At 28.8% G+C, this 13,003-nt stretch overlaps 1 protein-coding gene across 3 annotated transcripts in view; it reads right to left on the bottom strand.

Annotated features, from left to right (window-relative positions):
- LOC129916874 (neprilysin-2) overlaps positions 1 to 12,291 on the bottom strand; it is a 38,288-nt gene extending 25,997 nt beyond the window's left edge. For 2 of the 3 annotated variants that reach the window (XM_055997069.1, XM_055997071.1), the window contains exons 1-2: positions 12,037 to 12,291; positions 11,599 to 11,694 (exon numbers count right to left, since the gene is read on the bottom strand). In XM_055997069.1, the coding sequence (XP_055853044.1) occupies positions 11,599 to 11,627 (29 nt within the window). In that variant the 5' untranslated portion in view covers positions 11,628 to 11,694; positions 12,037 to 12,291. The other variant, XM_055997070.1, reaches the window with a different exon arrangement.
- Positions 12,292 to 13,003: the final 712 nt, after the last annotated feature.

The following is a 13,003-nucleotide window of genomic DNA, read 5'->3' as shown; positions in this document are numbered from 1 at the left end:
AAGAGAGTGCAATAAAAATGAGACCCACAAATCCAGACTCTATTTGTTGGGCCAAAAACACTTTAAAACAGTGTTAATCTTGGTGGTTTGAGTCTAAGAGCAGATTTTGTACATTTCTATACTATTTATTACAAAGGAATTGGTTTATTATTTCCTTAAAACACTTGGAATTTGATTTGAAGAAGTGCAGTAGATTTGATTAAGTGGTAGTAGATTTATTTTTAGCCAGAAATCCAATATTAGCAATAATAATTAAATAAACAAAATATACCTAGTTTATGTGTTTAAAAAAAAAAAATTTACATGAAAAATGAAATGGCCTCTAAAATGTTGAAATGGCCCCGAAAGTGGAACCTCATATTTATTTTCCAGGAACAACGCTGCCCACCCCTGAAGAAACAAACACTGTACAACATTCGTTGAATATCTACTACTTTTGACTCTCCTGAATGTGAGTGCAAGTCACCGAGTACAGTGAGTGCAGCGAATGAAAGGTATTTATTAGTCAGCGTTAGTCAGCATTGATTTTAGCCGTGTTTTATTGGTAACTCAGTACTTAGTTCAGTAAAATTTTGCACAGGAAACAATAGCAAATGATTGCTAAGGATAAAAAAAAGTTTTTTTATTTGCTGTTTACAGAGAAATTTTTTTTCTAAACTTATACATTTTTGACCCTTCAACAATAAAGGCCTGTTTGCACTAGAGCCCTAATAAGATGATTTCGCAAATTATCTCTTCGAGTGGTGAAATTAAGTGTTTTTAGATGAAATTTATTTTAAATCCTTATGATGTACGATATATGGGTTATGGTTACCTACAATTTTGTATGGTAAATCATGTGATTTGGAAAAGATTCAACGTTAATCAATTTAAACTAGATTTAATTGCCGGTGGAATCATTTAAAACAAACTCGTTTGGAAGTAAAAATCCACATGTAACTTTCAGATGACCATTGCATACACAAAAAACCACTTTCTGGTTTGTTATTTAACCTACTGGTGAGGAAATATCTTTGAAAATTTAGGAAGTATAACGGTCGTAGTTCTCGTCACATATATGGATGAGGAAGACATGTTGATTCAACCAGATGGTCCAGCATCTCACCCAGCACGATGCACGAGATACGATCCGTTTTGGATTAGTTAGGAGAAACTTTCCTTGTCGAGTAATTTTGATTTTTATTACCGTTAAGTTGTTTTTTTGTGAGGATATATTATAGATCACATAATATGCACTGAACCCATGGGCGATTTATCGAATATTATTAATTTCTTGTATGACAAATTGTACGGCATGCGAGGATTTCAATGCAAGGGATATATTTGACGTTATAAAATCGTGGTCATTAAAGTAAATAGTAAGCAAACTGTTAAAACTTGTATGGTAAATCTTAACTACAAAATGAATATCTTAACCTCGAAAATTTAAGTGGTAGTGCTTTTAATCTAAAAATGGTAATTGGAAAAATTTCGTATAAAGGTAATTTAAACCTTAATAAGCAGGTGAAAGTATTTTTTTTAAAATATTCAATTTACATAAATTGACATCCGACAAAATGAATAGAACATTGCATTTTATCTCTATCAAAAAATTTAATATTGGATATTGGTTTAATTCTACTTTCAATCAAAATACGAAACATGGGCTATTGATTAACTTTTGTTGGAATGGTGATATTTTGAAATAAGTAGAACTTTCTATCAGGTTTTGTTAGGAAGTCTTTACAGAACTCCTAATTAGGCTTTCAAATACTGTTTCTACATACTACATTATTATACATGAGTTTCTTATCACATATTTAACATGGGTTAATATTTTATTCATTTGTCACATTGAATTCCTTAAGGAAGATATTAATTCAAATTCTACAGCTTAATTTACTATTATTGTCACCTTACACAATAAACTATTTAAATTCGAAGTTAAATTTGTTTACTATCGCAAATAATACATTATGCGTTTTTCTGTTCTGTGTCTGTAAATTAGCTTGATTACATTTTAATTGGAATTAATTAAAATTCTTCTTCTACCTGAAAGAGATAAATGTTTTATCATTTGTCAATAAATGTTTTACAATTAACGTTTTTAAACTAATTTTACAAACGCGTAAACAGCAATAAAAACTATAAATATAGGTTATCTGTGTTGTTTGCAAACAGTTGTTTTTGTACTGAAGATTAATTTTTTTATTCTATGACTGCATTATAAAAGTTAATGCATATTGCATATACTTGATCTTACCATAAAATAATCGAGTATCAAGCAATTTTTGTACTACGACGCCGTTCCATATAGGAACCAAATCAGGTCAATTTCGACCCTTCTACCAAATTCGGGCTTTATGGTCATTCTCGAAACTGTAAAATTGCAAACGACCAAAATCCATGTTCTGGGCTTTGGTTGTTAAAAAAAAAAGATACAGTAAAATTTGGTGGTTGGAAAAAAAAAACTGTCGGGGCTAAGAAATTAAAAACTAATTAAAATCAAACACAATAACAACTAAGCTCGTTGGGATAGTTGTTAGGCCATGAAAAGTATCATCTCATGGTTGAACTCTTTAAGCGGCTTAAGACCAAAAGAAATTTTTGTTAGTTTCGATAAACCAGAATTTCGAGGTTTCGTTTATAAAATGTTAAACATAGATTCGCTTATTTTAAACCCAATTCTTAGAACTTATAGTCCCCAATTCATATTAAGTCCAGTTTTGTGGTAGATTCTTTAGTAATTAACAATATTTGTTTTGAAAATTAACAGAGCTATATTTATCTGAAATTGGTCCAAGTAAAATGACATTTTGCATTTATTTTTTTATTTTTTCATAAAAAAAAATTAACTCAATTAATTATAATCAAGATATTTTCTCCATATATTGAATAAATACCTATTCATCCAATAGCATTAACAATTATTATTGTTTATTTTTTCATTTAATGAAACAAACATGATGTCAAACAATGTGATAGTGCCACCTTATTGCATGTCTACCTAATCTTAATTATAATTAGTAAAATTAGATTAATAATATTTTTTTTTTTTATCTAAATCATATCATATGACAGCTCATGAAACTGAGTGAATGTTGCAAAAATGCAACGGAAACAATTTTGTTAAAAAATAGGTACTCTATTAAATTATTTTAATCTGTCATTTACATCGTAAGTGTTTTCAATTATTTTAATTCGCACAACTTTATTTGTTGGCAAATAAATAATTGAATAGACAACAATGCAATATAATAATTTATTTTTTATTTCGTTTTGTAAATAATTACAAAATTAATAAAAAAAAAAGAATTATTAAGTTAGTATGAGAATATTGAATAATTTTAATGAGGTGCTGTGGTATAGTAAATGATTGTTGTTACAAAATATGTGAATTAAGAAGCTTAGATAATGATGTTTGAAATGTTTTTTTTAAATATTGCTAGTCTGATTGGAAGTTTGGCAGCAATTTGAATGAGTTTGCAAAACAGATATTGGTATTTTTCTATAGGTTTTGCAAATCTTTAGTCACACTGCAATAACAATGCACGTGGTAATAATTATTTTGGGTGAAGAAACCATAAACAGACATTCATCGACTGCCATTACAGTCCTTTTAGTCATTAAGTTGATTTATGGGACCTCACACTTTAAAGCTTAGTTTTAATTTACCTAAAGTTCTTACTTACATGGTTTAAAAAACAAAATTCAATTTAAATGATGCCATTTTGAAGCCACCATTAAGGCAATAGTTCAAGATAAAGCAGTGTAAAAAGTTTCATTAATTTTCATGAAGAATTTCAAATGATTTTTGACACCGAAATTTATATAAAGCACCACTGTGCTGCGGCGGTGTGTGGCGCCAATCTCTTCATTCAAATCATTGTCCCCTTTGCTTGCTTACCTTTGATGAGCACATGATATGTGTTTTTTTTTTAAGCAAATTTTTAAATATTGAAGCTCATTTGCATACTACACATGTAAATAAAACAAAATTAAAAAATTGAATTGTATTTATGAGGTCAAGGTTCTTTCAGCAAAAAAAAACCACAGTTGAACGCGATCTTTTGACGTAAAATTCAACTCAAAAACCCGCCATCAACTTAAGGTGACCTAAATCGACCTTTTTTGTTGATTTTTATATTTTATAAAATTAATAAAACTGATAACAAAAAAGAATATACATACCTAACTTAAATGAATATTAATACAAATTATTTTCTGTTTTCATCTGTAAGTTTTGTCAATAGACAAACTGTTATTTATTTATAACAAAACATTAAATTATAGAGGGAAACCCCTTGATGACAGATTATAAAAATATACAAAATTAGCACACTCGTTAAGTGACTTAAAAAAAAAGCAGTCCAAAGCAAGTTCCCCAGTCCGTAACAACTTTTAAATGTTTGCACATTGACAAGCGATGGGAATTTGAGTAAATCGCTTACTGTATCAATACAATTTACAATTTTCAGCTTAAACAACATAGATTGATAGCATTTCATCAAATTAGGCTATTAATATAACCAAATAAAGACAAACAGGTAGGGTATAGTTTACTTGAGATTTTGAGAAGCATCAAGCTGTTCAACATTTTCTTTTGATTGCTGAACATGATTGTTATGTGCTTCTTTAGATTAGCCAGTTAAAGTTAAGTATTGGAAATTGAGAAGAAAGCAAGCCTTCTTGACAACACAAAATATATGTACATATAAATCACATCTAGCAAACTACATAAAGCAAGTAAAGTGGTACATTTTTTTCAATCAATTTTTTTTTCCACCAGGCTTTAGTTACCTAAACATTATCTAGTCTTAGTTGATTGCGTTCTGAAACTGAACCCTAATTGCCTAAGCATCACCTCAGTACTCGGAAAAATTAAAGCAATAGACAAAATTGACCTCATATGGTACCATTACTTCTTAAAATTCTTCTGGTGGCGCCCAGTTGAAGTCCAGAGATAAATAAAAAATGCTATACTTGCAATTGACTCGGAATAATTCATTACAGCACTGCCATTTTATGTACTCATTCTATTCTTAGAATTTTTTTTAACTGATGTTTTTATTGTTTCATTCGTGATAAGTATGATAATTGGTTTTGAATTGAAATTTTAATGTTAAAACAATGAGTCAAGCTACATTACATTAACTAATACTAAAGTGAAAATTATTAGCTTGTCAAATACTTATACTTAAGTCGACTGTACCTACTTGACATTAGAATTATGTTTAGCACGTCTATGAATTAAAATGTAAACCGTTGAAGCGCCTCCAATAATCGTGTCTAACCAATGAACGTTTGCATTAAGCATACTAATTTATTAAATTAAATTCAAAAAGGGCATCCTAGAAACAAAAAAATTTGAGATGACTTCACTGTTTTCGAGAAAGGTTACTCAACAGAATTTACATAATTTTTAAAGGAAATTATTCTGATTGAATAATAAAGTAGTTAGTAACACTTTCTGAAATGCCTCATATCTTAAAATATAAGTTTCGACTCAAAGCTGAACTGATTCTATGAACTGATTACATAAATAAAAATTTGACTTTGAATGAAATGTTAGAATCAAATATAGGTACGTAATGAGGACAAATAATTCAAATACTAATGCCTGTTTCACAATATTGTTTTCACCTTGTTCCTGAACTGCGAATTTTGGCAATTTTAAACGTCATATTCATACAATTCAAATAACAATTCCATAAATATAGGTACATACACACAAGTGTGTAGCTTTTGATAAAAATAAACCTCTATACTGAGTAAACACAAGTCTGCATAGAGAAAAAAACCAATCGGTACTGAGTACATAAAAGTCTAGTTCCAGTTCATAAGAATCTATTCTCAGTACATAAATCTGAGTACTCTGTTCATAAATTAATGTCAGTACTCAGCACCTACCCATCTATACTCAGAATCTACATAATACTTAATGCATGTACCAAAGCACATGCAAATCTAACTGAGCAAAAATCTGTAATCAATACAATTTTTTAATCAGTACATAAAAGACTACACCGAGTACAAACAAGCTTGTAGTTAGTACATAAAAGTCCTTACTGTGGACTTGAAATTCTGTAACGAGTACATCAATTAAGAGCTCATTTTATAAGCACACATAACTTTGAACTCTGTATCATGCATCCATCAAATAAAATCATTAAAACACGTTGTGAAGAGTACAGCACTCACTACCTTTGTACTGTAAAATCTATTCGTGCAAAAGGTTCAATTTTGTTTTCTTTTTTGGTGTACACTGTACATATTTATGGGTTGAATTCATAAAACGTGAATGATTATATTATAATGTCCGAGAAAACAGTACATAGATATCAAAAAATAATTGTATAGGTACACTTATTTATAGTCAGTACACTTTTCAATTGTAAATCATTACAAACAGTAGCAATTTACCCTTTTCACTGAAATTCGAATATTTAACAAAAAATTAAATTTTCACTGAAATCCCAGTATTTAACAAAAAACTATATTACTTGGGTTGAAGATTGGATTATCTCGGTAGTCCAGTGTGTTTATGTACATTTGTTACTCAGAAATTTGTACCTACCATCCTGAAATTTTATTTTCTCAAACAATAGACAAATGGTTGATAACCAAAACTCGTGCTTGCAAAGTTCAGAAGATAGCCAAAGATGTTTTAAATATAAAATAAATTTATTTGAATAACTTTAATCTTATAGTCTTATTATCTATGTATTTACATGATGATACAACTTACAACATAGGTACCTATATGTATATGGTTTTTAATAATTTGGAAATTATTTTTTTTATAAATTTTAAAATTGTAAATTTAAAAATAAGTAAAAAAAAAAAACAAGATTAAAGTTATTCAAATAAATTAATTGTATTTTATAATAATTTCTTTCGTAATTTTGCCCAAATGATGGCAATTATGAAGAAAATGTTTAGCTTGAACGTTTGATACATAATTTTTTGATAATTTGGTAAATAAAATGTCCTAAATTTTTAAAACTGCTTAAAACAATAATAATTTTCAAATTTGTTGATATGCAGGAGTTCTGCAAAAAAGTAAGATCCCATTACTTTTCATTCTTTGCCTTCTAAAAAAAAAACGCCATGCAAGTTACATTTAAAAAACCCTAAGTTATACCGGCACATACATACAAAGTTAAATTAATATTATAATTAGTTCGAAATGTTTTTAACCCTTTCCAAACTTAACCTTTTAATGAAATAATAAAAACATAAAACCAGACCTATCGCTTGGGATGTATTTTTTTTTGTTTGTTTTTTTTTTTCATTAAATATCAACATACTCTTAGGTCAGAGGACAGACTATTAAGAGTCGTACATTTGTACTATCTTATTCAAAAACATATACAAATACATATACAAATCTAATGATGATGATGACGATGTTGATGACAGTTGACCAAGTATAAGCAAGCAGTGATTGCGTTGCGGGAATCTTGAAAATTAATTTTAATTACTCTCAGACCATCCAAATTAGTTGCTGCCTTATTTAAACACTAATCATCAACAGCAACAAAATTAATATCAATAAAGTATTCATTGCACTTGCAAAACATTGCGGCCTAGAAATTGTAAATAGTAATTTCGGATCACGTATAGTAGTGGAAGTGTTCCATCATGCTTCCGATGGCGATGAAATAAACATAAACAATCATAATATTTTCATTTGTTGTAATAATAATATTTTGCTAATATCCTTGAGTATTTTTTTTTTTTGACACAATGCCAATATTGGTCAAGTGGCTGGCTATAAGGCGGACGGAGGGGGTGGGAAGCGGAACGCCTTTAAATAAAGGAGGACGAAGTTGACACATAAGTGGTGAATGTAGCTTTTTAGTCTTTGTTTTGTCTGCTTAAACAATTTATTTAATTGTATCTTTTTACGCTTTGTATCATGTGTCAAAGGCTTTGTTGTTGTTTTTTTTTTTATTTTTATTTTTTAAATGCCTGTATGAGTGATGTAGAATGTGACAGTTGTTTTTGTTATGAGAACACGAACATTACCTATTGTCCAGATAATGCAAGCTTTTCTATAATGAAAAAATAACTGTCTCATGTATTGTCCCTCTCTTCTGTGTATTGCATACTTGAAGTTAAAGGGTTTGTTTTGTCTGGTAGATGTTGAAAAAACCTTTACACCCATAAACGAAAGTGAAAATACTGTTGGGGACAAAACTATAAGGGAGGAATTTAAAGTAAGTACTTGTACCTGTACTTAACCTCAATTCTTCAAGTTTAAAATATGCAACCCTATATGAATATCCTTCAAGGATGCTATAGCTCAGAGTAGGAAACTTTGATAATATTTTATGGTGATGACTTTAGTATTTAAAGTCTTTTTCGTTTTAAATTTGGAAATGTGTTACAAAAATTGGTGCAACAGGCTTTAAACATTTTTTTAGGGAACAAAGATTTTTTTAACTTTTACTCGCAAGATTTTGTTTTTTTTTTTTTTTGATAAATAGTTATGACTCTAAAAATATAGTTGCCACTGTTTTATCACCAAGATTCTTTCAAAACATATGTACATATTGTTTGAAGAAGGCTGCATGAATACTGTCGTGACTAGGTGATATCATGGTATAAAGATTTTCTTGTCAGCAATATATTTTTTCTTCAATTATTAAGTATGCACCTGGCAATGAAGAATGCTAATGAAAAATTAAGTTGATTACGCAGAAATATTAAAAATGTTGGGTGTTAAAATAAAAAATTTCAATACATTCACCGATGACGTATGGGGTATGACAAATAAAATGAATAAAATTTTGGAAGTTGACCATTGCAGAAGAACTAGTTTTATGGATTTTTTAATACATTTTTGTGACGCAGGAGTATGAATTTAAGCGGAAATATAAACTGGTACGAGTTTGAATTAAATTAATTTAACATATTGGAAAGCCCCAATATATTTTACTACCTACATATATCCATATCGCTATGTTTGTTATTTAATAATTCTTGAAGGGAACATATATTATCAAGAGGTATAATATTGGTATACCTACCTTAGTAACTATAATTTGAAACTAAATTTTAGCACGAATTCAATTCATATTTTATAAATTAAGCATTCGTCTTTGTTTTCTATATATCATAAGTTAATTTATCAAGCTATTGACCGTGAAATATTATAGGCAATTAACAACATTAATTTTGTAGTTTCTTGAAAGCTTATAATCAAAAAATGAAATAATGCAACTGTTTCAGTTGTAAGCAACTTTAAATATGTACATTTGCTTCCCTATGCGTGCTATGATAGAACCTAAAAAAGGTGTAATCTACTGGGTTCTCTTTTATTGCTTTTAATGTTTTTAGTTGAAATCGATAATCATATTTTGCCGAGACCTTAATAAAATATTGTTTTTAAAAATTAAAAAAACAGTGATTAAGAAACGCCATCACCTTTTTAGTATCTTAAAGATTTCGTTGGTATTGTTGTACTTATATGAGTAGAATACTTTTTCCTTGCTCCTAAGAATATAAAGAAAAAAAAAATAGCCAGATTTTGAGAAGTCAGTTCTTACTTGTTTGGACTTTGCTGACCTATATATTTTTCGAAGTCACTTTAAGAAGTATGTAATAAATAAAATCCTTTATATTTTCCTGAAATTCGATGCCCATAAAAATTTTTTATTATATAGGTACTTTACAAACCTTGCATTTTAATCACATCTTCAAAAACCCAACCTAAGGAACTTGTCACCCTTGTTTCAAGCAGTTACTGCAGAGCATCAAACACTTGACATAAAATGCTCAAAATTTGGATTTGAAATACATTAAATTACAAAAATGAGAAGGGGAATACGCATATTTGTATTTTTAAACCTTTACTTCCAGGAACAATAAATTGCAAAAAAAAGTCCTGTTCATAATAATTTTTTGTGATATCGATTAGATTGTAAACTGTTTATTTATTTTATTTCAAATAGCGCAAAATACTTAATAAAGCCCAATTAGTTGAAATACTCGGTACAGCCAGCGGTACTTCAAAACACTAAATTCAGAGGGTCACTGGGGCGTATGTGGAACATTTTTTTTAAATTTTTTTTTCTTAGAAATATTCTTCTTTTGCTTTTCAAATATGGACTATTAACAAGATGTAGTGATCAGTCGAAATATGAAGTCTTAATTTCACGTTTCAGTAAAATAAATACGAAAAATGTCAGCGAATTGGTTGTCTATTTTCACTTGTTCAGTTCATATATCCGGCGGATTTATTTTGTAAAATGCTTTAACTTTTAAAATGATTTAATTTTTAAGAACTCTTAAGGCTTGGCCACACCGAAGGGTACATGCGGTAGCGCGTAATTTTATGAAAAATATTTCACACCTAAACGTTGTTGTTCCAGTTTGGAATTTTTTTCATAGAATTACTCGTACCGCTACCGCATGTACCCTCCAGTGTGGCCAAGCCTTTAAATCGTTAATTTTGAAAATTTTTAGACCTATTTTCGAGAAAATATAAAAAGAATCCATTTACATTCAAATTTTCAAGTAAAAAAAAAATATATATTTCTATGGGAATTAATGTTAAAAGCGGGTTTCTCAAATATCCATTCTACCAAAATATTGTTTTTTTTTTTCTAAAAACGAGGATATGATTTTTTTTTATTGAATTGATGGTTTTTGGTGGTTTAGAAAACAAACGATGGTGTTTCATAGATGGTACACCGTTATTTTTAACCAAAAAACATCGCTCTCCGAAAAACGATCTTAAGATTAAAGTTAACCCAGTCGTTTAGCCTGTTTTATTTTATTTTTATTTAGATCAACAGAATTGTAGGATCTATTTTTGTTCGCAATCTCTGCCATCGTATTGCTATGTTTGATTGTAATCTCATATTAGACTGTTTTCGAATGTATAATTTATTAATTAACATATATATTGCCTATACCACAAGTAACATTTTTTTTTTTGTAGCTATTATTTAAGATGTTTGAAATCATAGCCAATATTCTAAGAAACAAAAACATCTTTGAATTCAGAAAACCAAAGGCAAGTATAATTTTTGAATCGGCAACTTTTTTTTTAAGTTAAACCAATGAATGAAATTTTCGAATAAAAAGACCGCCAAAATAGTTTAGACACGAGCGGCATTTAATTATAAATTATGTATGTATTTGCTTGTGTTTTTTTTTTTGTAACTGCTCAATTAACTTAAAATAATAGAAAAGTAAAAGTAAAAAAAGTCAACAATATACGACGACCTTAATCTAAATTAATCAAATCGTCTCTTGTATTTTATAAACAAGGTTTTAATAGCAGAAAATCTCAATTAAATTCTTTTATTTAATTTTTTTGTTTATTTGATTGGCTTCCAATTAGTATGTATTTTCAATGAAATTAACAAACAAAATTTCGGCAAGTAAAATGCAATTATATAATTTAAGTGCATAAATAATTTTATTTAACAATTATCAGTTCATGGTAGTTCCATTTTAGGTGAAAAGTTGCTCAGAAACACGTACAAGAAAAAAAGTACAATCATCTTGGACGACAATAGTATTTAAATTATATAGGATAAAACAAAAAATTATTGTTTACACATAGCATTTAATTTTTAAAGTACAAAATTTATTGACACTTACGTTATTACCGTCTGCATACCGCTTGTCATGCTACGAATACAACCTCAGAGATCTCTCGATATAATTGTTGTTGATTTATTCAAAAGATTTGTTGACCTACGATTTAAAACAACGATTATTATTCACAAAACAAACACAATTAATGGGTATTTTCTTTGTTGAAAAGCTGTTACTCTGTTTAACAAAAATAAACAAAACACTGAACGGATTTTTTTTTTTATATTTTGAATTCAATAAGAAGGAAAATATTTACAAAGAATCACGAAACAAGAAATCACTTGTTAAACAAAAAACAGGACCAACCTGTCGGATTATTATTATTTTTTTTTTAAACTTTTAAAAGGAAACAGGAAATCAAAAAAAAAAATAGACTCCTTTAGTTTCCGTGTCCGATTTATTAATATTGTCAGTATTATAATATAGGAACAGAGCTTATACCAGTAGCGAACGGTGTCGTTGCACGAATGAGACTTTCTTGACGCGCTTTCTAAAAACTATGCGTCCGTCTTTTGAATTGAATATGAAGAAGAGTTGAAGAAGGTCTGTATGTTGTTTGTTTCTTCGTCGAAGGTGTAAAGAGCTTGCGCTAGACTAAGTATAAGTATAGTTAAGCTTGAAGTAAGAATATAGGCAGAGACAGCACAATCCAATGTCGACGGTTGATACCGACGAACTGAAGTTCGAAATAACGCTGTCCAATGATTTTATATGGCTAAAATTGAGGTTTTTTTTTTTTTGCTGTTTGTCAACTAGGTATGCTGTGCTGTGTGTAATGCCTGGATGGAGAAGGTTTTTTGGAAACTGAAACAGAAAAAAAATTTGTATCCATTACACACATGAACATCAAAATTTATAATACAGATGGGTAGAGTTGTAAATTATAGATTTTTATAATTTTACCAGTTCCTATTTATTTTGTAAAAACAAACTGACCGGCGAACTTTGTACCATCTCAGTTTGTAACTTATTAGCTGAATTTCAATTAAGATGAAATGAATACTCAAAATTAACTAACTTCAATGAGTGCCTGTTTCTTTTAAGTAAGCTCTACTGTAAACTTGTATTAGTTGTTCTTTTCATGTTTTAAATGAGAATTAAATTCAAATTAAATTACATGAGAGAAAATCAGATGTTCTGAAACTAGCCCTAAATGTACAAAAATAAAAAAAAAATGATTTAATTAGATAAAAACTATAGTTATTTAACTCACGAGGCGGCAAAACATTTGTTAAATTGTAGTAAAATAAAATTAATGAGCCTCGAAACCGGCACCTGAATGTTGAATGAATCAGCAAAAAAACACTTTTGGGTCATCTCCGAAGTTCAAGTCCAATGAATCAAAATATTTAAATAAAAGTTTTTTTAAGAAAACCAAGTCGAATATGAAGAAGATTTAACTTCGATA

This window comes from Episyrphus balteatus, chromosome 3, assembly GCF_945859705.1.
Source record: "Episyrphus balteatus chromosome 3, idEpiBalt1.1, whole genome shotgun sequence".
Lineage (NCBI taxonomy): Eukaryota > Metazoa > Arthropoda > Insecta > Diptera > Syrphidae > Episyrphus > Episyrphus balteatus.
Note: the sequence above shows the minus strand (reverse complement) of the source record. Positions and strands in the feature narration are given on the sequence as shown.